The sequence below is a fragment of the Drosophila nasuta genome, chromosome 2L (genome assembly GCF_023558535.2).
Source record: "Drosophila nasuta strain 15112-1781.00 chromosome 2L, ASM2355853v1, whole genome shotgun sequence".
Taxonomy (NCBI): domain Eukaryota; kingdom Metazoa; phylum Arthropoda; class Insecta; order Diptera; family Drosophilidae; genus Drosophila; species Drosophila nasuta.
In genome coordinates, this window is record NC_083455.1 from 21,090,802 (window position 1) to 21,115,710 (window position 24,909).

The window sequence follows — 24,909 nt, forward strand, 5'->3', positions numbered from 1 at the left end:
TTATAATCAACAGCAAGTAATAATACAGAAATTCAATTCTACCAAGGCATATTTGGATACAATTCCAGATTAATCCTCTTGCTACTCTATTATGTTCGCCTGGTATTTCAGTTTATACACGTGCTATTGTGTAAGGAATCTCGACGAGATTGTTATGTATAGTTGTTGTTGGGACTCAAACTTGTCGCGAACGCCCGAAAGTCTCTAATCATCATGGCAAATACTAGGCGAACATGAAACAGCAGTAAGCAATAATACAGAAAATCAATTGCACAATTTGCTGTGAGAGGATCACAGTTAGCTCACATACTCCCGCTCTTAAGGTCCACATACCATAGCATACGTCCTGAGAAATTGACCAATGGCAGCAAGGCATATTTGGATGAATTACCATATCAATCCACTTGCTACTCTATTATGTTCGCCTGGTATTTCAGTTCAACCACGTGGTATTGTGCAAGGAATGTCGTGGAGATTGTTGTTGCTTGGGAGTCTACCTGGTCACGTATTCCCAAAAGTACCAAATCATCATGGTAAGTACTAGGGGAACATAAATCAGCAGCAAGCATCAATACAGAAGATCAATTGCACTAAGAGCTCCCGCTCTGAGATGACCAAAGCATACTCTTATGCTCCGCTGTTAGGATCCACATTCGAGAGCACAACTTGTGAGAAATTGACCAATCAAAACACAGAATATTTCCGTGTATTTCTAGATTAATCCACTTGCTACTCAATTATGCTCGCCTGCTGCTTCAGGTGTTCCAAGTGGAATCTTACAAGAGATCTCCTCGAGATTGTTGTAGTTGTTTTTGCGAACTTATAGTCGTCCGAATGTGTGTGTGTGTGTGTGTGTGTGGGGGGGGGGTGATATTCTAAACCAATAGTGCCAAGTATTTCTGGACTGATAGGATGACATTGCATTTTTACCTATGGCCAGCACCAGTTCCCCTATAGAGGTTTTGTGACACAGTTTCTTAAATGCGCACATTTTTCATATATGTTATTCTTACATTTTTTTTCAATTCTGCAGTGTCTACCGCTTCTATGTTGGTTTGATACCTATTCACGTCTAAGGTTATAACAATTGTCCTTGCGTACCTTAAAAATACGAAATGTTAGCTCCAAATTACTTACCTGTATTACTATTTTAAATATGCCGCCAATACGATAATAATCTCATCACTGGGATAGAGTGGCCAAACTTGTGACAGTGGTATATTTACGTATTCAAAATATACTAGTATACTTCGAATTTGATCGTGTGGTCACACTGCACGTCACTGACGAATTTTCAGTGTTTACGTTTTGCGTGCGTCGTGTTTTCGTCAAATAAACTTATTTGCACTGTTTCTATACACAGAATTACAAAAACACTTTATTGTTTACATAAAGTTATCGGTAAAACAAAGTGCGCAGCATTTGTTTGACGTACAGAATTCATGCGCATGCGCCACTTGCTTGCCCCCAATCGACGCGATTGTGAACTGCTGTAATTGGACGACACCCATTTACACAATTTATTGTAGTTATACCACCACTCCAACCAATGCTCATTTCCATTTGCGTTCGCGTTGCGGCCATGCGTTGAACTCCTTCGTCGCGATGCTGCTCAGCGAGCTACACTTCTGGACAACGCTGCGCGACGAGGTGCGCATCAAAAACAGCGATTTCGGTGCCTTTCGCTATGTACGGCAACGCGAAGTTTCCCAAGAGTTAGGAGCGCTCTCGAAACGGGACTATACCGAACGACGCAATGGTCTTGCAGTGCTCAAAAATAGTCGCAAAGCGGCAGGACGTTTAAAGGATAATCTGAAGAAGCTGGAGGAATTGCTGCGCTCCCACAAACTGGTGCATTCCGAGTGGCAAGATGCGGCCCAAGTGTTGTTGCTCTTCGACAATGGGCACATGGCGCACATTTGTGTGGACATCTATACGGGCGACATATTGCGCATGGTCTTTGAAAAGTATCTTGTTGGCAAATTGGCCGCCGAGGTCATTACCGATGGTGAGTGAGATACATTCCAGTATGTGTGTGTGTGTGCGAGTGTGCGTGTGTGTCGATGGCTCCATTGAAGAGAAATTTGCATTTATAACGACTTAGCGACTTTCCCACACACACACACACATACAGACATGACAACAACACACATTCCACATGCAATTATTGTAATTTTTAATTAATCTGTGCTCGCGCTTTCATGTTTTGTTTATGCATTTTGTCTTCGACTCTTCAGCATTTTTTACACGTTCCCACATCGTCTTGGCCTACAATACCAACCAGCTGACAGTGGTGCATTTGCAGCGTCCCAATGCCCGGCCATTGGGGCCGGAGAAGATTGCAAACATGGATCCACGTATCTTTCATGTGATCATACCGGGCGCCGCATCGGAGCGTAAATTGGCACGCCATCTTACGGTTAACGGCAGCTTTGATTTGTTTGTGGTTTGGACGCAATCCTCACAGAACGAAGTGTATCCATGGCGACCCACGATACGTGATCAGGATCGTGCTAACATTCACATCTTTAAGATCAAAGGGTAAGTCAGCTAATTATGCAAATAAAATACAAGATGCATTCATTAAACATTCATTAATTCAACTTCTAATTGTAGCTTGCAGCTGGAATCGATTGCTTATTGTTGGTCCGAGAACGATCCGTTGTGCGTGGATTTTTTGCGCAGCTCTGAGAATCAAATCATCACACTCGAACAGAAGGTGTCACGCAAGGGTGACATCAGCGCCGAGATTTGCTCCTATGAGCTGGCCACTGGGAAAATGCAACGTACTGCAATTACATCGATTGCGCTGGGCACACAGATCTGTTCGTTTGCCTTCAGTCCGGACCAGGAGAAGCTCTTTCTAGGTAGCGTGGATCGCAACATTTGTCTACACGATCTGGTGCTGCAGACCACGAAATATGTCAATCAAATTGAGATTGTGCCCACTCAATGTGCCTGGCACTGCGACTCCGCCCTGCTTTGCGTGGCCAATGAGCGTTCAGTGCTGCAATGCTTTGATTTGGCGCTAGCGCCCATTGGCAACCAGCTGTTGAGCGAGAGTGTAACCCCGCTGAGTCTGTTGGATCTGTCGCATTACTTTGCATCACAGCCAACGCTGCTAAGCATCGCCTTCAGCCGCAAACCCGATCTGGGCAGCTTTACACACACCTACGCTCAAACGGATTGTTTGCTTCTAATGTTATATGATCAAGGACCTCTGGCATGCATGCGTATCTTTGGTGGCGCCGGAATGCGCGGTGATATCCATAACTCGGGTCTAACGGCCGATGTGATTGCGGACAAGTATTTACGACTGCAGCAGCCAGAAAGAGCGGTGAATGTGCTCGCCTCGCTCAACTGGGAGACGTATGGTGCAATGTGTCTAATAACGCTGCATAAGATTGCCAACTATGTGTTCTTTGCGGGCGACCAGAGGCGCGCCGCGCGTTGCGACCTGATGGCTAGAGCACTACGCACTTTTGCGCACACTCTCTCCGAGGATACGAAGGATGAGTTTAGCGATCAGGTCTATGATTTAAAACGACGCTTTTGCTTCTTTCTGCTGCGGTAAGTTTGACAGTTTTTTTTTTGTGTACTTTTTATTTATAATTCCTTTTTATGCTATCACGCAGAAAAAAACCTATTCAACGAGGCCTTTGAGATGGCTCAGGATGTTGCGGACTATGATCTTTTTATGGATCTATACAATCTGACCAAATGTATTGCCAGCCTAAGTGAATTTGCCCAAGCCGCATTTAGTCAGGCCGCCGCCATAATCCATGGAGAGGATCCCGTGTCACCTGGTCATCTCAGCATGAGTTTAGCCAGCGATTTACGTCCCGATTCCGCATGTTCACAGTCCAGTTACTCATCACCCAGTCAACAGGCCTTGAAAAACTATGTGCCACCTTTGCCCTCGTTCAAGTCCAAGATTTTTAATGCCGAAATGATCAAGATCAATATACCTAAGCCCGAGTTGCGTCCGCCATTGCCAGAGTTGCGTACATCCAAGCTGAGCAGCGCGTCCACAACCACGTCGCTGGTCGCGCTAGCGCAGAAAAGTGGCAGCCAAACACCTGCAAGGCCAATTAATGCCAATGGTAAGCAGCACAACTGCAAATAGATTTGAATAATATTAGACACAATCTAATTTGCAGGCAACGTCTGGTCTCAAGATGTACCAGATCAAACTGTTGGCTTACCCATGCCTAGCAGTCCAGCGCCACGACTGCAGTCCTCATCGTTTGCTGATCCTACCACACAACTGCCGCCTCTGGCAACAATGCAGACGCAGCCTATTCCACCGTATCAGCCCAAGTTTTATCAGCATCCACTTGTGTCTGGGAACATTCCAGCAATGCTGCCGATGCCAACACTCAATAATGAGGACTATCAGAAACGTCTTTTGCTTAAAAAGCCCACGGCTTCGATTTTATCTAATGCTGCCCCCGCTCAGCTTAATGGCGAACCTGCTGCAGCACCCAGCGTTAAAGCGACGCCCACGGAGAAGAACAAAGTCAAGTTCTCGGACACCATACAGGTGGCTGTTGTGCCAGTAAGTCTCGAAGTGCCTACTCAAATCGAACACATAATTCATTGTCATCTCTTGTGATAGGAAATTCCACGAAAGGACAAACCCATGCCGCCTAAGCGTAATGGCTATTCACGTCCAACGGCGCGGCATTTGAATCCGCGAAAGGAGTTAGCTGATAGTTTGCCTCTTTGCCATCCAAATGATGAGTACTTGAAGGACTTTAATCCAATCACAACAAGTAAGCACTATTTACTCAACTTATGCACAACAGTCGCTAAATATATGGAACAATTTACAGATGTCAGCAAGCCGCCAACGAGGCGCCGCGATGAGGAATCGAGTAAAGCATCGGCACCCAGTTCGTCGTCATCATCCATCAAAGTGGTACATTTTGGTGTTGTCTAAGCGAATATTTGATAGTGCAATTAATTATGTAGATTAGTGAGAGAGCCGTCTTCCAAGTGTGTAACCATTGCCGTCCATATAGTGCAAAGCTTTAAATAGGAACGTTTTGTTTTTAGATATTTCTTCACTATACTATATCTCTCTTATACACAGGATTTATTTTATACTCAATAAAAAACTAGTGATTAACGTTTTACCCATATGCCAAAAAAATATGACAATTGAGCTGTTATTTTTTTTTTGAAGGGGTAGCGCCGCCCATGCGTTCCAGCTCCGCCTTCAAGTCCAGCAGATCCTTGTCGGGCACATAGCGACGCTCATCACTCTCGTCCGTGTGTTCAGCCACCATAAGATGCACTCCCTCAGGTAGGGCGGCTTGGGCAATGCGCAGAAATTGCGGATAAATGGGGGCATCGACATTGGATAGCTGCAGATTACGCTCGTAAGTAGTCAGCTTGTAATCAGCCTCGACGACCGTCGAATTGGGACGCAACCGCTGCACCTGCGTTTGCTGCGGCGGCAGTGCATAACAATCGGAGACATCCAAATCTAAATATTCGGCAACGCTGTGCAGGAATCGTTGATAACTTTCGAGCAACGGATAGTCGTAACCCTTGATCTGAACATTTAGGCACTCGTATTGCGGAAACTTAGGCTTGAGTGACTGCAAGATGTTCATTCATATTAAAACATCAAAAAACACAGAGTATTATTGTGCTGTAACCCACCTCGAGATAGTCTGGCTCATAGACACTGTAACTGCTAGGGCGGACAGCTGTGATTGTTGGGGTCGTCTGCTGCAACGCCTGGCGCAGTGACGGCAATAACTGTAATTGTTAAAAAATATAATTTTAATAAATAAATACAAATATATGCGGTATTGTTATTTACTCGACGCAGCATTTTCAATTTTCCCGAAGAAATGCAGGTTATGTCACAACAGCTGTTTTGTTGTGTGGCGACGCAGCACGTTCAAGCAGTTCGTCATACCACCTACATACATATATTAATTGACATTTGGGTACAGACGACGTAAATATGCAATAGCGAAGCAAAATAAATGATTCCACTGTTCAGGGTAACTATTGTATGTTGATCAAATAAAGTACCATCTAATTTTTTCATCAGTTTTGATAGAAATAAATTGGCATTCAATCGATATGTCGACTTCCAACACGTCATTCAAATATATCGATAAATTTCAATCGTAAACACTCGTAGCAATTTGCTACTAGCAAATGACAGTTTGAGAAGAAGAAGATAATAAATTTTTACATTTGCTGCTAATTCGTTGCACGACAATTTTTCGATCGAAGTAAAACTAGGAAAAACACATAATGGACTCACTAAATGGCAGGAACATTGCACTGCTTGTGCTTTGCTTGTGCGCCTGCTATGCCTTGGCATTTGAAGGGGGCAAAGAAATACCGGCCACGAAATTTGGACAGAGCGTTGCTCCAACGATGACTTTTCTTTATTGGTAAGTGTATAAATTAGCTGCAGCCCTCGCACCCAGCGATAGCACACTCATTATCGCATTCTTATTACTACGTATGTTATGCTATTATTGTTTTTCTTTTCTTCGTTGTACAGCTACTCGTGCGGGTATCGCAAGGCATTCGAGGACTATGTAAACATTCTGGGCGAAAAGTATCCACAGATTCAGGTTCATGGCGCCAACTACGATCCCCCAGGCTTGAATTATTATCTCTCAAAGCTAATATTCGCACTTAAAATCATTATCATAGTATCTGTGGTCAGCTCAGTGAGTCCATTCACATGCTTGGGTATTAACACCCCCGGCTGGTGGGCTCATCTGCAATCGAACAAAATCTACGCCTGTATGATGATCTTCTTTTTGGGAAACATGATCGAAGGTCAACTGATTTCGTCGGGTGCTTTTGAGATAACTCTTAATGATGTGCCGGTTTGGTCGAAAATACAAACTGGACGCTTTCCAGCGCCTGAAGTGCTATTCCAGATTATCGACAATCAGTTGCAATTCTCTGAAAAGGTACAGGAGAATCCAGACTTTGTTAAATAATAGTTACAACAACCCATTCTCGAGCAGCGCTGGTGGTGGTGAAAACTATAAAATGAACAAAACACCAAATCTATAATAAATAATATGAGAGAGACGGAGAAATAAGCGAAACAAAACTGTAATACATTAAGAGAACATGTAGGGCGATTAGATTTAACATAACTGTTGTACTCTTTTCTCAGTCTCGAACTTACGTAAATAGTTTTATGTACTTTTGTTTTCACCTTTTCATGATTATTATGTACCACAGCAACAACTACTTTAACAGCTGCTATTTAACTACTTTGTGTCGAGAACAAAAAGAAAACAAAATTCCCTCTCCCAGCTATATAGTATAAATAATTAATGACTGTGTATGTATAATAGATGCCACCAAATGTGGCACGTTTGGTGTGAATCAATCCCTGGGAATTATTAGTATTGGATTGGATGCAAGTCTGCATGCAAACGTATCTTGTATTAGCGTACATTTGCCCTGTTTTATAGCTTAATACGAACATCAAATTATGTAACATTTAATAATTGTTAATAGCAGAAGCAACAAAATATATATATGTATATGCTGCAAGGGCGTATCCTTTTTCAATCAATTTCAACTAAATGTGTTTCATTTCTTTTTCTATGGACATTTTTTTTAACAAAAACGAATTTGAAACAAGTTATAAAATGACTATTTCTTAAAATTTCATTTTCAAACCTGTCTGGAATTAACACCTGTTGGTATATAAAACAATATTTAAACTTTCCTGTTGCACTTTCATTAGGCACGTCATTAAAAATATGTTCGACGAGAAAACGTTTCGCTTTTTTTAATGATGTGTACATTTTATTTATCAAAAACTGGGATTTGTTTCGTTTGGTGGTTAAGTTGTAAATCCTTACATCATCAATCCAATATAGTTATACGACATATCGAGGCAGTGAATTAATAAGAATAGTTGGTTTCGATATCGACTGCAACTATTCTTTGATACACTATATTAATCATATGTATTTTTGGTTTTCTTCGATTTACATACAAAATTAGATTAAAATCAATCAGATCTCGAAAATGGCACTGCTCAAGGATTATCGTCATCATAATCGAATACAGAAGATTATTTGTGTTGTTTTTTTGGTGTGTTGTTGTCGTTGTGGTTTGATTTAATGGTGTTGTTAACGGAGTGTGATAGCAACTTAGACTTAGTAATTATTTAACTGCTACTTAGTATTTAAACTGAACTGTGGCATCTAAGGAGCGTGGGTGTCGTCGCGCGGATACCGACGGGTTTGGCGACCAGGATTTTGGTATGAATTACGGTATGGCAATTGACGACTGTAGTAGTTAACTGGAGGCGGCTGAGGCTGTGATTGCTGTTGTTGTGGCTGACGCACTGCTTGCTGCGGCTGTGCTTGATGATATTCACCTGGGTAGCTAGACCAGCTGGAATAAGTAGACTGTGGCTGTGTTCTTGATCCAGAGCCAGCGCCATTGTCTACGCTGCCCGAGCCGTAGCTAGAACCTGAGCCATAGCTTGAACCTTGGCCGTTGTTAGAACCTGAGCCATAGCTTGAACCTTGGCCGTTGCTAGAACCTTGGCCGTAGTTCGAACCTTGTCCATTGTTGGAGTCCGGTCCGTAGCGGGAGCCCTGACCATTGTTAAATCCTTGTCCATAGGCAGACTCTCCTCCATAGCTAGTTGGAGATCCTCCATCATAGTTTGCTCCATATCCTGAACGATAGCTTCCGCCGTAGCTCGAGCCAGATCCTCCGCTATTTCTAGAACCGGAATTGGATCCGGAATTAATGCGTGATCCAGAGACTGTGCTGATGGAATACGACGATGAAGCCTGGCGCGTGATGAAGCTGTCGCCACGACGACGGCACACAGTGCATCTACAAAACACAAACAAGTCTAAGTGCGCCATAAGGTGGATTAGGGCATATGGTAAATTTACCTGCTGATTTTACTAGTTTGATCAGCCTTGAGGGTTTGCTGACGGGGCTGGATAAACTGATCCTGCTCCTCAATAACAGCCAGCCAGAAGGAAGCCAGAGCATCATAGTAATTGCAACGACCGTGGCCATGACATTCAATGACTGGATTAGCGCGGAAATCCTCCAAACATGATCCAGGCGAAACCAGGTTTTGACCAACGCCGCCCGTGTTATCCAATGTGGTCTATTAGGAAATCATTCGAAGTAAAAGTAAATGTGGTTGAGAAAGCAGTAGAAGTCAAGCTTACCATGTAGTAACTGAAGCCTGTCCACATCTCCTCCCAGCCACCAGGACAATTGGGAATGGACATCGATTGCGAATGCAAAGCAATAATCTTCGTCGAGGTCTCGCAAACGACACAGCTACAACAGTTATTTAGATATAAGCACTTTTTCAAAAATTGATACTCAAAACAAATTAATATTACCGTGAAATGTACTTAATGACATCCCTGGATTGGATGGGAGTCATTGTCATCGGCATTGGTTCAGCAGTCGATAACCAGAGGCTGTCATCATTATTTTGTGCATAGCTGCAGACGTTGTTATAGTCACAGTTCATGTAGGGCATGGTGGTGAATCGCATCAGACACGATCCTGATTGACCAAGATCCTGACCAACAGCTCTGCTGCTGGCCACATTTCCGGACAGTGAGTAACCATCCCACAGTTTGTTCGTATTAACTGGGCACTCGGGAACGCGTACGGATTGCGAGTGACGTGCGAAAATAAAGCCACGGCTCTTAGGTGGTGGCGGTGGTGGCGCTGGGTCTCCGGGTTCACCTGGTGCTCCACGTAATCCGTCACGACCAGTTAAGCCCGTTAAACCGATTTCGCCGCGTTCACCCTGAACGCCATCTGAACCTTGGTAGCCCGCTTCACCAACATCACCGCGGTAGCCGACCTCACCACGAAGACCAATTAAGCCCTCAAAACCAGGAGCACCTCGATCACCTTGTTCGCCCTTGAAGCCGTCTAAACCGGGCTCACCACGATCACCGGGACGTGCATACGTGTACGAATAAGTGACACCCTGCTCACCCTTTTGACCGTCTTGACCATCAATACCATCGATGCCGCTCCAGCCAGCATCACCAGTTGCGCCACGTGGTCCACGCAGTCCAATGAAGCCAGTGCGTCCGGGGCGACCGCTAAAACCTTGTTCGCCCTTGGCGCCATTATAACCAGTTGCTCCCTGTTCGCCGCGCTCACCTCTGTCACCTGGTCTGCCCCAAATGGCAAAGCCAGCTTCACCTCTTTCGCCTTGTAAGCCAAAATCGCCGCGCTCTCCCTTCGCACCGGTCAAGCCATGCAGGCCATTGCGTCCGGGAGGTCCTTGATAGCCGTAGTCACCAGGTGCACCGCGAGGACCGACACGAACTGGACCTTGAGGTCCAATAGCACCGTTATATCCATACTCTCCTTGCTCGCCGGGTGCACCCTTTTGTCCCACACGACCTGGGCGACCGGGTAAACCATCATAGCCCGTGTCACCAATTTCGCCACGTTCGGCAATTCCTCGCGGTCCGGGGAGACCGCGTAGACCAATATCTCCTTGCAACCCTTTGACACCAGGCGCGCCATCATGTCCAGGTAGTCCGCCAAAGCCAATATCACCTTGTTGGCCACGTAATCCTTGCAATCCGATATATCCAATGTCACCAGGCTCACCACGTTGTCCTTCTGGGCCATGGAAACCAGGTGTTCCGGGCTCTCCACGAGCCATAGTCAAGTCAGCGTAAATTATTTCACCATCATCACCGATGTCACCAATCTCACCAACTTCACCTTGCGGGCCTTCGACACCAAATTCACCTGGCAACCCGTTGTCACCCCGCAGGCCATGTGCACCGGGGTATCCCACGTCGCCCAAATCACCAAACTCACCGGGTGCACCCATTGGACCAATTTCGCCGGATTCTCCTTTCAGACCGATAGCGCCATGGGGACCATCGTAGCCGGGCAGGCCATCAACTCCTGGTTCACCGTTTATGCCAGGATTACCAACCAATCCAATGTCTCCACGCACACCTTTGAGACCATCTAAGCCAGGCAATCCGTTGCGACCGGGTATACCCATTTCACCCTTGACGCCTGGCAGACCATCAACAGCGGGTAGTGACTCACCAGTTTCACCACGTTCACCCTTGAAGCCTGGTGCACCATCATAACCGGGCGGACCTTGCCAACCGGCAACGCCCACGTCTCCCTTGATGCCACTATAGGCGCCTACACCTTTGGCACCGGGCCTTCCAGGAATACCAGGTGCACCGCGTTCGCCCTTTTGACCAGCTCTACCAGGCACACCAGGGTAGCCGAATGGACCGATCTCTCCAGTAATGCCTGTTACAAAAATAATATTATTAATCTTGAAATTTATAAAAATTATATACAATGCTATATACCTTTCAATCCAAAGCTACCGGGAGCACCGCGGGGCCCCAAATCTCCAGTACGTCCAGACCAACCAATCTCTCCTCGATCGCCTTGCTCGCCAGGAATACCGGCTAAACCGATAACGCCTTGTTCACCGGGGACACCTGATGGTCCAGGATCGCCAACTCGGCCCACACGGCCAGGATAACCAATGCTACCCTTTGCGCCGGTTTTACCAATTTGTCCCGAATAACCGAATACACCCTTCTGACCCTTAACTCCATGCAAAGCAATACTGCCAGCGCGACCGGGTTCACCTTGTTGACCTGGTGGGCCCACAATAATGTCACCACGTTGTCCTTTGTTACCTGGCAAACCTTTCTGGCCCCAAAGACCTTCGTCACCGGTGCTGCCCTTGGCACCTTTTGGTCCTGGTCGACCCTTAGCTCCAGGATATCCAATGGGTCCGTGATCACCGACAAGACCTTTAATTCCGTTTCGGCCAGGCACACCAATTTCACCAGGAAGTATGTATTGTCCCGGCTCTCCACGCTGTCCCTTTTGACCAGCTACACCGGGCAGGCCAGGCTCACCATCTCGACCAGGATTGCCAGTAAGGCCTTGCAGCCCATAGTCGCCTGTTTCACCCTTGTAACCCTTGGCACCAGGTGGTCCCCGAGTGACTTCACCAGGAATACCCATGGCACCAGCTTCGCCCTTCAAGCCGACTTCGCCCATTTCACCTTTTGGTCCGCGGAAGCCGGGCTCCCCTGGATATCCTAGATCGCCTCTATCTCCTCGGTTTTCAATTATTTCTCCAGGATGTGGTTCACCTTTTTGACCCTTAAAACCTTCGCTGCCAACATCTCCATGTTCACCCCTGCAACAAAAATACCAGTTAATACATTTAGATTTGGTTGTACAAATCAACACTTACTTGCGGCCGTTATAGCCGGGTTCACCTGTTAGGTAGATCTTGGGTATGTTTGGCGGTGCACCAGGCTTACCATCCCGACCATTAAACCCAGGCTTGCCATCTAAACCTGGTCGTCCAATATCACCAAAATCACCACGAAGACCGGATTCACCCTTAAGACCGGGAGCACCGTTCCATCCGTTTGCACCACGATCACCTTGAGCGCCCTGCTCACCACGACGTCCGTTGTCACCATTATCACCCGGTACATGTTTCAAACTGCCGATTGAGTTAATTACTCCTTTCGGACCTGGTCTACCGACTCGACCTTCCTCGCCGGGAATACCAGCTGGGCCTTGCATGCCCTTGAAACCACGTTGTCCTGGCCTACCTTGGGCACCTTTAAGACCACGAGCACCTGTTATACCAGCCAAACCCCGTGCTCCGTGCTCGCCTGGATAGCCAGCATCACCTAGTAATCCTTTAATGCCACGTGGTCCAGCATTGCAGTAACCGCAATCATCACCTCGTATACCCTTTTCACCAGGGTAGCCTTGGTATCCAGGTACTCCATCAATGCCAGGCCTGCCGCGTTTACCAGGAGGACCTTGTGAGCCGGGAGGTCCAACAATATTCAAACCTTCACCCGGCAAACCTTTGTCACCAGTAATGCCGACCTCACCACGATCACCACGATAGCCGATGGAGCCAGGAATACCATGTTGGCCAGGCAAACCTTTAGGTCCATATAAATTAAGGCCGGGCTCGCCAGGGTAACCGCTGCGACCTGATGGGCCTACGAGACCAGGTGCACCTTGTGGGCCAGGTGGTCCCATTAAACCATAATTTCCATCGTCACCTTTCTCGCTGCGTCCGGGTGGACCACGATTGCCCCGAAGACCTTCATCACCGGGTGGACCGGGAGGTCCTTGGGGACCACGTCGTCCCTGTTTGCCGGGAATGCCATGCAATCCAGGGTGACCAGGATGACCGACATCACCTTGAGGTCCTATGGGGCCAGGCAAGGATCTATCCAAATTTGGATCATAGGCACCGGGTGGGCCTTCGGGTCCCTGAATACCTGGTGTGCCATTAAAGCCTGGTTCGCCTTTCGGTCCACGTCCTCCATCTAGGCCATCCTCACCATCGTAGCCGGGAGCTCCCTTCATTCCTTTCTCACCAGGTCCGCCTGGTCCGCCATCACGGCCAGGTTTGCCACGTTCGCCACGTTCACCAATGTCACCACGGGCACCAGGCAAACCATCTCGACCAAATTGTCCAGGTTCGCCTTCTTGTCCAAGTGGACCAACTGCACCTAGATCACCGTGATCACCGGGAAGGCCGGGTTGCTTTTGATTATCTGTTAACCCGACTCCTTCACCATCACCGGGTTCACCTTTATCGCCAACAATGCCACGCAGTATGGGATATTTTTCGGGTACGCCTTGTTCACCCTTATAACCTTGGGGACCCTGTTCACCCTTCAATCCCTCGATGCCAACAAATCCTGTGTCACCCTTGAGACCAGAGATGCCACCAAATCCCTTTAGTCCATTGGCACCATCTGGGCCACGCTCTCCGCGATTACCTTTGGTGCCTTTAGAGTTGATGCCGCCTTCGCCAGCATCACCTTGTGCCCCAGCTAAGCCCGGCTTACCCATCGGACCACGCGGGCCATTTTCACCGGGTGGACCAGCTTTGCCCTGTGCACCAGGTCGGCCATCACAGCCATCGATTCCCCGAGGTCCAGGTGTACCATCCTCTCCAGGGTAACCCTGCAACATGTTGATTATAATTTGTTCTAATTACTCTACAATTGCAATCTCTACTTACGCGTGCGCCGGGAAAACCTTTCTCTCCTGGCAGACCACCATCACCCTAAAACGTTACAAAAATATATAGATATATTAATTATATTTAAGTTGGTGTGGATCCAAAGCTTACCCGATGACCCTTTTCACCCTGTTCTCCATATTCGCCAAAGTCTCCCTTCTCACCTAAGGGTCCGGGTGGTCCGAATGGTCCAATATCACCAGGTGAACCCTCACGTCCGGGAACACCGTGACCTCCAATGGACCCCCAATGCGTCCTTTAATGCCTTTACAGTCGCATATCGTTGTGTTGCAGTCCTGTAAAGCAAAAAAACAATCCGTTGACCATTAAAATGTAATTCAATTTCACAACTGACACAAACCAGAACAATTCTTGATTGGCAATCATTGATTAGCACTTTGATTTCCAGCTGATTCAATGGTCATCATTCTTAATTGAAGTCCATAGACAACTGATTGTCCTAATTTCAATTTGAAACTAAGTTTCCTCTAACTGTGACGTATAAAGCACGTCAGACATTTTATTTCCTATTATGATCGGTTACTATATAAATGCTTATATCATTGAAAAAAAAAATGTAATAATATCTGCCATAAATTTTTACTAATCATTTTTAAGTAACGTTAAGATTAACAAATGTTGGATTTATTTATAGATTTAATTTGAATTAAGAGTAGCAGCAGCAAGTGCAAATTAAATTGCTCGGTTAATAGCTGAACTCTTTATGCTTTATGCACTTTAGATATTTTCCCCATTTTTCTCACTTTAGGTATTAGTCATAACAAAAAACAATAACATGCTTATTTGCGGGTGCAATTTTGCAAGGAACTTGTGGCAAGTACCACATTCACTGCGCTTGCACTCGCACTCGTATTGTAGTTGCAACTAAAATGTTTGCTTTAATTGCACTATTTCCGTTGCAATGAGATAATCTTCTATATATTGTTTTTTTTTTTGTTGCTTTCTGTTATTTGCCATTCCATTGTTCTATTCTGTTCTCACTTGCAGCTGCCCCTTATGTTGTTTCTCTGCGCCAGCAGCATACAATTTATCCGAGCTCATAGAACACGGTCACTGATGCGTCTACAAGCGGTTTGAGGAATCGAAGCACTCGACGGAGCACAGCTAAACATGAGATGGTTTCAGACCCATAAATAATTTGATCCTCAAACAAAGTCAGTGCTGATAAATATATATTGAGTTATCCATTGCACAAGGCAATTAGTAAACTGCTTCTGGATTAATTCCAGCTATTTATCAGTTTTGATAGTTAATTCATTTGCTGATTAATTACAATACAGAGTCGTATTCGTAGAAATCATTCCAGGCACATTCAATTCTTGCTAATCGGCTATGATTCAAACTATAGAAAATAGTTCTAGGCTTCTTTGTTTCATAATTAATCAAATGTCAATCCATCTGTCTGGATTCAGATTAATCAATTTATAATAATTTGAATTCTATATGAGTCTTCCAAAAATTACATAAATTATAATAAATTTAGATTCATTAGCCTTAAGATCTGTACTATTCCTAAAATCTTTATCACATATAAATTCTTTCATTACTTCTAAATACTAATAACAATATCTAATAATTATTTGTTGTATTTTGAACATCTAAAAATTACAATAAAAGGCATAAGCTATATAATTAAGTATACGTAATTATTATTACTAAATAATTAAGTATGCGTAATTAAAATCAAACATTTGTGTTGCATTATTTTAAGTATGTACTTAAACCCGAAATAATTTTTCAATTCCGCAGCATATAAAAACATATTATGTTTGCGACCTCGACGCACTGGAAGTGTTCATTAAATAAACGTGTTAGCCATAAATAATTAGCTGCTGACCGAGTTGCACTTGCAACAAATGGAAATTCTTTTCCCACTGCTTGTTATGGGTCAATTGTTTGGTGACATATGTATGTACCGTAAAAGAGTTTATAAACATCCTTAATTTGTTGTATAGTATATTGCCAACGCAGACACAATTATTAATAGAATTGACATAATTCCGTTTAGTTGAAAATCAAAATTTATTGCTCGATTCATTAAAATGACTTTGAGCGTCGTTGGTTTCTTCAAATTTTCAGATGAAACAAAAACCAAAAAAATAAAGTCAGCACACATGTTGTACGCATGTTTAAGAAAATGTTGGAAATAGAAATAACAAAAGCGGAATGGATTTAATGTTTGCCGCCTGGAAAAATTAATGTCAAATATTTGCAAGGAAAGCAAAAACTGCAAATGCTAACTTAACAACATTGTTTATAATTGCAATAAACATCGAGTGCAATTCGTAATGCAGTCGACAGGTTTCTAATCAAAAGTTCAAAGCACCAAATTGAAAATGAAACGGGGAATTCCTAGAAAATTGCTGCCACGTTGGAAGATCAAACCATCTGTTAGCAAAATATGCACATGACGTGTAAATCAGAAAATCAGAACGTAAAACATAAACAAAAGCAACTAAAAAATAAAACCTAAAAGAAAACTTGGAAAAATGAGGAAAAACTGTTCGTCGTGTGGTTAACCAAGAAAATTTGTTTTCGCGCGGCTTCAATAAAAAAAGAAAAGGCATCAAACCGAAAACAAGTCGAGAGAGAACGCAGATGAGGACCAAAAATAAAATGCACAATGCATATGGCAGGTGTATGAGTTATACAAGAGTATTTAAAGGTGTGTGAGTGTGTGTGAATGTGTGTGGGTGTGGCATAGTTAATCTGTAAAACAATTGCACTCAATTTCTGGAAATTAAATGAGGTGTTCGTTCTCATGTACAATGCTGTATGTATGTATGTAAGGCTGATGCGATTGCACTTAAGGAATTCTCAAAGCGAGGCTGCTCAACTCTTTGTTACTCTGTACACTGACTTATTTTTTAGTTAACGAACCTAATTTTGTTTTGTGAAATACCAGTTATTTATCTTCATAGGTTATTTTAATAAATATACATGTTCAATATTCATATGATATTGTTGTATTTCTAATAATTGCATTTATTGCAACATAACAAAAAAATGTACACACGTCGACCCAATAACCTGGTTGGCAACATGCTTCGAACTAAGCCGGCGATATGGTAATGAATGTCTTTTATTTCATGCATTCCTTCAATTGAAAAAGCCGCAATCGAAACCCAGGTGAAGCCTTCGAATTTCATTCAATCAATTGTCCATAAACAGAATTCACAAATTGCAATTTCAGATTCGGACTCAAGTCTTTCGTTGTCGCTTGTCGAATGGAAACACGCTTAGAAAATGACAACACTGCAATTTCCTTGAACTTGACACTTGCCAAGCAACACAAATAGCATGATACTATATATCTGAAAGCACACATTTAAATATATAAAAAAAATGTACGTAGTATACATATATAGAAATGACCAAATATGGGGTAGACAAACATATATCACATTTGGGACTACCGAATACCCGCTCGGGTTGTAACTTATGAGAAACAAAGTAAAAAAAAAAGAAAACAAGAATAAAAAGAATAAAAGTAAAAAACAAACAACAGTCTGTCCGATTTGATTATTACGACCACAACATTGTATGTGGGTTTATGGAGAGGTACGTTATGTGCTCATATGCTAAACCGATTTTGTCGACGTCAGCTATTAGACAGAGACCTGGACAAGTCCCCGAAGCGGCGTCTATTGGCCTGGGAATTGAACACTTTGAGTTGACATAGGTACAGGAAAAAATTTAAGCAAGCTTTCGTGGACTCTTAGCTGCACCTCTGATATCTGACATTTTTAATTTAATGAATAATGCACTTACTTTTATATCCACAACATAAAATATATTTCAATCTTTTACTCAAAATAAGACCTAAAATTTTCAATATTCATCAGCAAATAGAAATAAAATGGACTTTAATTTTGTACTACCCTAAGCCTGGCTTCCTCGCTAAAAAGCTGTCTGCTACGCCACTGTGCCGTTATAATGCACGTGGTGTCTGCGAAAAGTCGGTCGCAAACATAGCTTGCGCTGACTATATGGATATATGTTGTTGTCTCTGGCATGATCTGTGTCAGTGGCTCACTTGAGCGCATTTACACATGTTAATGTCAATTGTGTTGCATTCGCCGCTCTTTCATTCCGCGCCTTGTCGTCTCTCTCGCACTTGCAGACAAATGCGGCAGCTCAAGCTGCAGTTTAAGGTCAAAGTTGGCATCCCTCTCCCCCGCACGCCGTTGCATATCAGAGACCGACAATTGGCACAGCCGCCCACACACACACACTCAATGCGAAACGCAGATCACTCTAGTCTACTACCCATCTAGTATAGTCTAGATTTGGGGAGAGAGAAGGTGGTAAGGTTAGGGACAGTGCACGTGTTTGTCGCGGTCAGCGACTCCAACTCGTAGGGTTCGCTGGCAGGGGAGAGGGCTGTGTGAGGTGTGAGAGTGTCTAATGACGTTCGACACTGGAATTCACAAGTCGAGTTCCGTTGAAAAAGAAATGTCAGTGATACCCCGTTCTTGTGTTTGATAAAGAATATGTGCGCACAAAATGCAAAGCGCAGCAAAATGAACAAACTGAATTTGACAAAGAGAGACATAGAGAGAGAGAGAGAGAGAGAGAGAGCGAAAGAGAGGGCCAGAGGAGTACTGGCGCACTTGAATTTAGAGCAAGTTGAATCAGTTAGTAAGTAACATAGTCGCTGCCCATAATAATCTACATGCTAAGTATATAGTCGCACTCAAGATGGCGGCAAAGCGAGCCCCGGATGTGGCATATATACATATACTATATATACTCTATATAGTACACATATTTCTGAGTACGAGTATAAATCATGGCTGATAAGACCGCTGACAGCTTTTTTCTTAGCTTGGCATTTTAATTAATACATTTTGTGTGTGTGTGTTAATTTGGCATTAAATTGTACTAAATATGTATGCTTTTTTTGTTTTGTGAATTAAATATGAATGGAAAGGGGCACAAAGGGGTTATCTGTCAAGTTTCAATGTGAACTGTCTCCCAAATATAAGGCAGAAGGCAAGCTGCTGACGAAGTCCTGTCAGCTTCATCATTGTCCATCACATCACAATATAACACACAATTGACCCAATTCGTCAAACGATCTCGAAATGCAACAACACGCGCCATCAATCAACATTTGATCATCATCTAAATAGTCCGACTACAATTGCAATATGCAAGTGTTCAACTGCACACACAGCGTGGCATCACACAAAAGTGTTTCAAGTGTGCCAACAACAAGGATAGTCGATCGATTTATACCCTTTACAAATATAAAAAAAAACAGCTCAAAAGAGCTGATCTGTAGATTAAAATGACATAACTAATTTCATAGTTTTTTATTCTGTTTAAACAGTTTAAAAATCTGTTTTAACTATTCCTATATTCTATGTGATTCAAAAACTTGTGCAATAAGGATTCTAAAAAAGGAAGAAATTTATTAAAAATTGCATGTATGTGAAGAACCTTCTATGACTAGATCAGTTAACATTTATCCCATCATTATAATTAATAATAAACCAAGAGAAAATGTTAATTTAATAATAAGTTATGAATTTTTATTTAAAACTCAAAACTCAAGTTCATTGCATATCTCTTTGTTAGCAGTAAAGGCTTGTCTAAAATTTTAAACTAAAAATGCTCTACTAAATATCATTTCAAAGTCATTACATTTAAATACCCCAAGAAGCTAATGAGTCCAGAGCATGTATATGGAACTGTATATGGAGCAAACATATGAGCAACGTGTGATTGACATGAAATCTCATGCCCACACACTCACACAGACACACGCTCGCAAATAGTGGGAACGACAGAGTCAGAGAATGACTATAGAACATAATGAATGCACATCTGGACATCTGGACTGCACAAGTCGGGGACTCTGGCTGATGTTATTGTTAATGTTATTGTTGTAGCGCTCTTGCAGCATGACATCATTTTTGACATCATAAAGAAGAGGCGTGAAGATCCAAAGGCAGAAGACCGAAGAACGAAGAAATCTGCACATGCACACGACACAATTTTGCACATAAACATACAGACTGAGATTGAGTGCGAAACAGAGATAGAGAGAAATAGAGGGAGGTAGAGAGAACGATCCAAATAGCATTGCTAAAATTGTTGTAGTTTATAGTTTACAATCTAACATACAGTCCACTCGCTGTTTGCATAATTGTTTAGACAAACGCCTGACAGATGATAACTAATTGCCGCGCACTCAAATTACACGCAAATGACAGCACAGCGATTCCCCAACTGTCGCCAGCCGTGTTGATAGCCCTTCTAGTGCATCTAAAACTGTAAAACTCACAAGCTGTCATCGATTACATCGACTTAAACAGTAACTAGTAATTGATATGCAAAGCTAATTTAATATACATATTTTCAAAAAAATTACATTAAAGAAACTAGTATTTCCTTAAGTTCAACAACAAATTATTGTTAATATAAATAAACCAAGTATCTTTTTAATACAGTCTCTAACATTGTTTAAGAAAATAATGTGACAATGACTAGATTATTTAAAACAAAAAAATTACTACAAACGATTTATTTGTTGCTCAAATAAAAGCCATTCAAATTCTTCATTACAAATCAAGCAGTTTCGCAACAATATTAATTAGAAAAGAATATAAATAGAACAAAAATTTGAAATGTTGAACGTTATCAGAAAGCTGTTAACCTTATAGTTGACACTAGACAATGTTTTATGAAATCAAAAACTATTTCAAATTGTTGATAAAAATAAATAAAAATGAAAAAGAAAACAGTAAAGCGACATCACGAATTTAAAGCGAATAATATTCGAGTATTTTTAGCAATGATGTTAGACGCACATGAGGAGCATCAGAAAAGTAAGGAGAGAGAGGGAGAGGGAAATGGAGATGGAGAGGAAGAGATAGAGAGAGTGGGACAGTGACACATTGACAGAGCGATACGAATGTGCATATATTTTGATGAGTTTTAATGAATTTCAATTTCAAAAAGCTGCAACTAAATCAAACTGATAACAAGAATAACAACAAGAATGAAACTGTGACTGTGACTGGGACAGAAACAGAAACAGAGACCGAGTCTGAATCGGAGGCTGAGACTGGAGGCTGACTCTGAGATGGCTGATAACCCAATTTCTTGCTTTAAGCGCAATGAATGCAGAACAGCACAACATCAAATAATCACTTTAATTTACAATTTTCACACTGTGTAATGCCCAGTTGTTAGTTGCCATCATATATCACTTATACGACATGTTGTTCATATCACACAAAAGCACACTCACATGCACACCAGGCAGCAAGTGAGAGAGAGAGAGCACTTCGCATAATTTCCGCATTCAGTTGCAGATAAATAAATAATTGAGTCAAATTGAAATGCAACTCGCCAAACAATTTTCAAGACGCACGCAAATAAACTTCTTCCATCATAAAGAAAGCCGAGTAGTGTTCTTCATCTCCCCATTTTCTACTCATTGTTGTTGTTACTTGGGCGGGCTCCGCGTTGTCTACAGCTGGTCACTGATTTATGTGTGTACTAGTGTGTGTATGTATGCGTGGGGTCAGCCTAAAGACTGAGACATCGACTCAATTTCTTTTGCTCTTGCTTTTGCATAAACAAAGCTGAACCAATGAAATTGGAATGAGCATCTCGAATATCAGCAGCAACGTTTGGGGAATGAGGAAACGGAGAGGGAAGTTAGAGCAATCGACAGCAGCAGCCAACAATAACAAACTTTCAATTCCAATTCCAATTTGAAATGAGCCAGAGCGTCAAAGACCGCCGCAGCTGCACTCTTTAGCCTCCCCCTCTTGCTCTCCACCAAACACTTGAGCTGCTAATTGTCGGCCGCAGAAAAGAACAAACTCACACATACACACAAGACACCAATACATCCTCACAGAGCATAAGACAGACATGTAGCCTCAGAAATTTCCATATAAAAATGCTTTGAAAATGCTTTCATTCTTTTCTCAACACACAGATGCTGCAGCTCTTCGAAGTCGTTGCTGATAAAGTAAATTTATCAAAATTCATTCATAGAAAGGCAGACAATGTTTCTGTTGCTGTTGCTTTTGCTCTTGCTATTGTATAGCTCGTTGTTGTTGCTGTCGCCGTCGACGTCATCACCGGCGAAGTGCAGTACACACAAATACACGCATACAAAGGCGCACTTGTTGCGTACTCACAGCAGAGTAGCTCTCTTAAATATTAAACAAATATGCGAGTCGCCTACGAATTGTGCTCTCTTTACAAAGTCGCTCTCTTCGCTGGTACGCTTGCGTTCATAAGTGTGCATGAATGTAAGAGACGGAAAAGGAAATCACTTCGCTGTTAAATGTAGCGCAATAAATCTGTTTGCCAACAGCATGAAACCAGTTGGAGAGCAGTTTGAAAGCCACTGGCTAACAAAACTCAAACAGTAGCACAAATCGGGTTTATTTGTTAACGTTTCTGCGGTAAGCCACAAGACGTTGACGCTCTCACTAAGCAGTTGCAATTGCAATTGGAGTTGCGAGTTAGCAGTTGGAAATTGTTTCCATGGCATTGACCACGTAACCGAGTGCGAAAATGAGTGCAGATCGTATAACAAAGTGCCTGCAAAAGAAGCTGAAACACGTGAGTTGTCTCTTCAAGTTGGCCTTAACTGCACACTGAATATAAATATACATACATAAATATGTATGTATAAGAATAAATATAAATTTATGTATATGTTTGTGTTGGCAAAAGTCACGGCGATAGCCTCTGGCTCTGTTGGCGACACTTTAGAATTCTATTTTCAATCCGATTCTACATGCGTCGCAATCAGCAGACTAAGCTTAGCTATCAATGCCGCCAACATAGCAATAAACCTAATTAAATTTCAACGATTTCTACTAGAATCATCAACATCATCAACGCATTTAGAACGGCAAAAAACAGATAAGGCATTCCAATTGAAATCTCAGCTAAGAAATAGAGTTTGCATAAGTTCTAAATTGAAAGAATGACGAAATAATTGTTTAAAAAGTAAAAAAATCCTTTCATTTCTAAATATTTTTAAATATTTAGGTGAAGAACCGGAAATATGTTTAAGTAAATAAGAAATTCCGTTTGCATTGCATTCAAATTCAAATCATTAAGAAATCACTTAAGTTGACATAGTCAAACAATATAAAAAGTTGATCTTCATTTTACTATCCAATTTAATAATTTTGTTCTTCTTATTTAAAAGTCAAACAGTTTTTCATCGAATTTAAGCTTGTTTGCAATTTAATTCGGCTAATTTCGTTTTCGTAGCACAGTTCCAGGGGCACGAGCGAAATGGAAATTCGCTCTAGTTAAATTTGAACTGTGTCAAAACCATCAGAGATAATGCTTATAGCTAATCCATTTCCCATAATGACTTGATGGGCTTTGCAAAAATGTTTTGTTCTCTAGTTTTGATGTCATTGCTAACCGGAAACATTCAATGGCAATTGAGAAGCGACATAATTAGTTGAAACTGTGGGGTTATCACACATTGATAGCACGCGTTAACCTTTTGCCTGCAATTGAAGATTGCCAAATCTAAAGCTGAATTAATTATCAAAGATGACATAATAACATTCCGGTATGACATCGATTGAACTCGTGTAGAGCTTAGATCAAGGAACTCAACACAACCCGCCTCTGGGTTACTTTATCAATGCAGTGACTGAAGAGTTGCAATTGCTCCGGAAATATAATGTAGTATTAGTTGATGGTATGCGAGAATAGAATGAAGGAAATGTCTGGAGTTCATTTTGGGCTGATTAAATGTCGCAATGCTGACCTAATTTTCTTTTTTATATACACAAGCTTTTCCCGCTCTTGAATCTCCCACTCTGCTTCTCTTTCTGTTTCTTTTTGTTCCTGTAGATAATACTTAATGTGGTTATGAATCAGTTGCGCTGCAGCACAAAATTGTATACACACCGTTTTAAAGCCACTGCCAGTTGAAAAATATTGACAGTTTTAAATTCACTGATGACAATACGATTTTTTTTTTAAATTTGAATACTTTTAAGATGTTAGATGTGAATCATAATAATACATGAGAATTCATTTTCGACTTACCTTTGCGTCGGCAAAGGACACAATGCTGGCGATCAGCCAAACTGCGCCTAGCACACCCGAGAGACCAACTAGATCTCTGGGCAACATCATGGTCATGGTCCTCAGCCTGACCACCAAATTCGAATTGGACAAAATACAAAACTGTCACTGCGAGAACACACACGAAACTGCGAAATACAAAAACAAACAATTTGAAAAGGATTTTCCTAGGCAATAAATAATTAATTAATAACGTGGAACAATTTAAACACAATTGGACTAACTAATGTAACAAAGAGTATATTCGTAAGAAATAGATTTGGTTTTATATTGATTGGAAACGGGAACTAACACAAAATCTTGCTGCTTGCGGGTTCGTCACTTGATTTGCTGTGCTGCTGCGATCGTCGAGCGCAACACACTCCCCACATGTGGAGATCGTCAAGCGTTCAAAGTGTTACTAAAATCGGGCCGCACAAAAGAAATTTGAATTCGTATACAAGCCGAACACAGGAGCCGAATCGATTAGCCGATCAACCGATTCAGTTCGTTCTCAGTTTCGGTTCGTGCTCGTAGCTCGGCTCTCGCATACATGCGCAACTTTTAAGATGTCATTGTATTAGTGGTTGGCGCGCTTGTCAAGGGGGTTCTTGGTGGAGAGGCAGATGGCGGTGGGGTAAGGGGCGTTAGGAGGTTCGCTGGGTTACGCAGCAGCCTGTTGAATTTAGCACTTTATTGCCTTGAAATGAGGAAACGAGCAACGG

General features: G+C 42.5%; 4 protein-coding genes across 4 annotated transcripts; 2 read left to right on the forward strand and 2 right to left on the reverse strand.

Annotated features, from left to right (window-relative positions):
• Window positions 1-384: 384 nt before the first annotated feature.
• Window positions 385-4,991, forward strand: LOC132798752 (WD repeat-containing and planar cell polarity effector protein fritz). The gene is given in 7 exon segments (XM_060810718.1): window positions 385-533; window positions 1,530-2,008; window positions 2,238-2,541; window positions 2,617-4,103; window positions 4,161-4,558; window positions 4,619-4,775; window positions 4,836-4,991. Coding segments are annotated over 7 exon segments (3,048 nt in total). The 5' UTR covers window positions 385-417; the 3' UTR covers window positions 4,943-4,991.
• Window positions 4,992-5,079: 88 nt separating this feature from the next.
• Window positions 5,080-5,998, reverse strand: LOC132798755 (large ribosomal subunit protein mL48). Its single transcript, XM_060810724.1, has 3 exons — window positions 5,834-5,998; window positions 5,671-5,769; window positions 5,080-5,606 (listed from the first exon to the last, which is right to left on the reverse strand). The coding sequence occupies exons 1-3, from the start codon at window positions 5,843-5,845 to the stop codon at window positions 5,172-5,174; spliced, it is 546 nt and encodes a 181-aa protein (XP_060666707.1). The 5' UTR covers window positions 5,846-5,998; the 3' UTR covers window positions 5,080-5,171.
• A 158-nt stretch (window positions 5,999-6,156) lies between these two features.
• LOC132798754 (thioredoxin reductase-like selenoprotein T homolog CG3887) lies at window positions 6,157-7,576 on the forward strand. The gene is made up of 2 exons (XM_060810723.1): window positions 6,157-6,422; window positions 6,536-7,576. The coding sequence occupies exons 1-2, from the start codon at window positions 6,280-6,282 to the stop codon at window positions 6,984-6,986; spliced, it is 594 nt and encodes a 197-aa protein (XP_060666706.1). The 5' UTR covers window positions 6,157-6,279; the 3' UTR covers window positions 6,987-7,576.
• LOC132798751 (collagen alpha-5(IV) chain) lies at window positions 6,813-24,594 on the reverse strand. The gene is given in 11 exon segments (XM_060810717.1): window positions 6,813-8,862; window positions 8,925-9,148; window positions 9,213-9,327; window positions 9,393-11,307; window positions 11,370-12,220; window positions 12,278-14,031; window positions 14,090-14,134; window positions 14,201-14,326; window positions 14,329-14,385; window positions 24,167-24,333; window positions 24,498-24,594. Coding segments are annotated over 10 exon segments (5,829 nt in total). The 5' UTR covers window positions 24,263-24,333; window positions 24,498-24,594; the 3' UTR covers window positions 6,813-8,216.
• Window positions 24,595-24,909: the final 315 nt, after the last annotated feature.

Bases quoted from the DNA above. Each gene is read 5' to 3' on its own strand.
- LOC132798755 (XM_060810724.1), bottom strand. The intron at 5,607-5,670 runs GTGGGTTACAGC...AACATCTTGCAG, and splicing joins ATGAGCCAGACTATCTCGAG to TCACTCAAGCCTAAGTTTCC.
- LOC132798754 (XM_060810723.1), top strand. From the start codon at position 6,280: ATGGACTCACTAAATGGCAGGAACATTGCACTGCTTGTGCTTTGCTTG. The intron at 6,423-6,535 runs GTAAGTGTATAA...TTCGTTGTACAG, and splicing joins ACGATGACTTTTCTTTATTG to CTACTCGTGCGGGTATCGCA.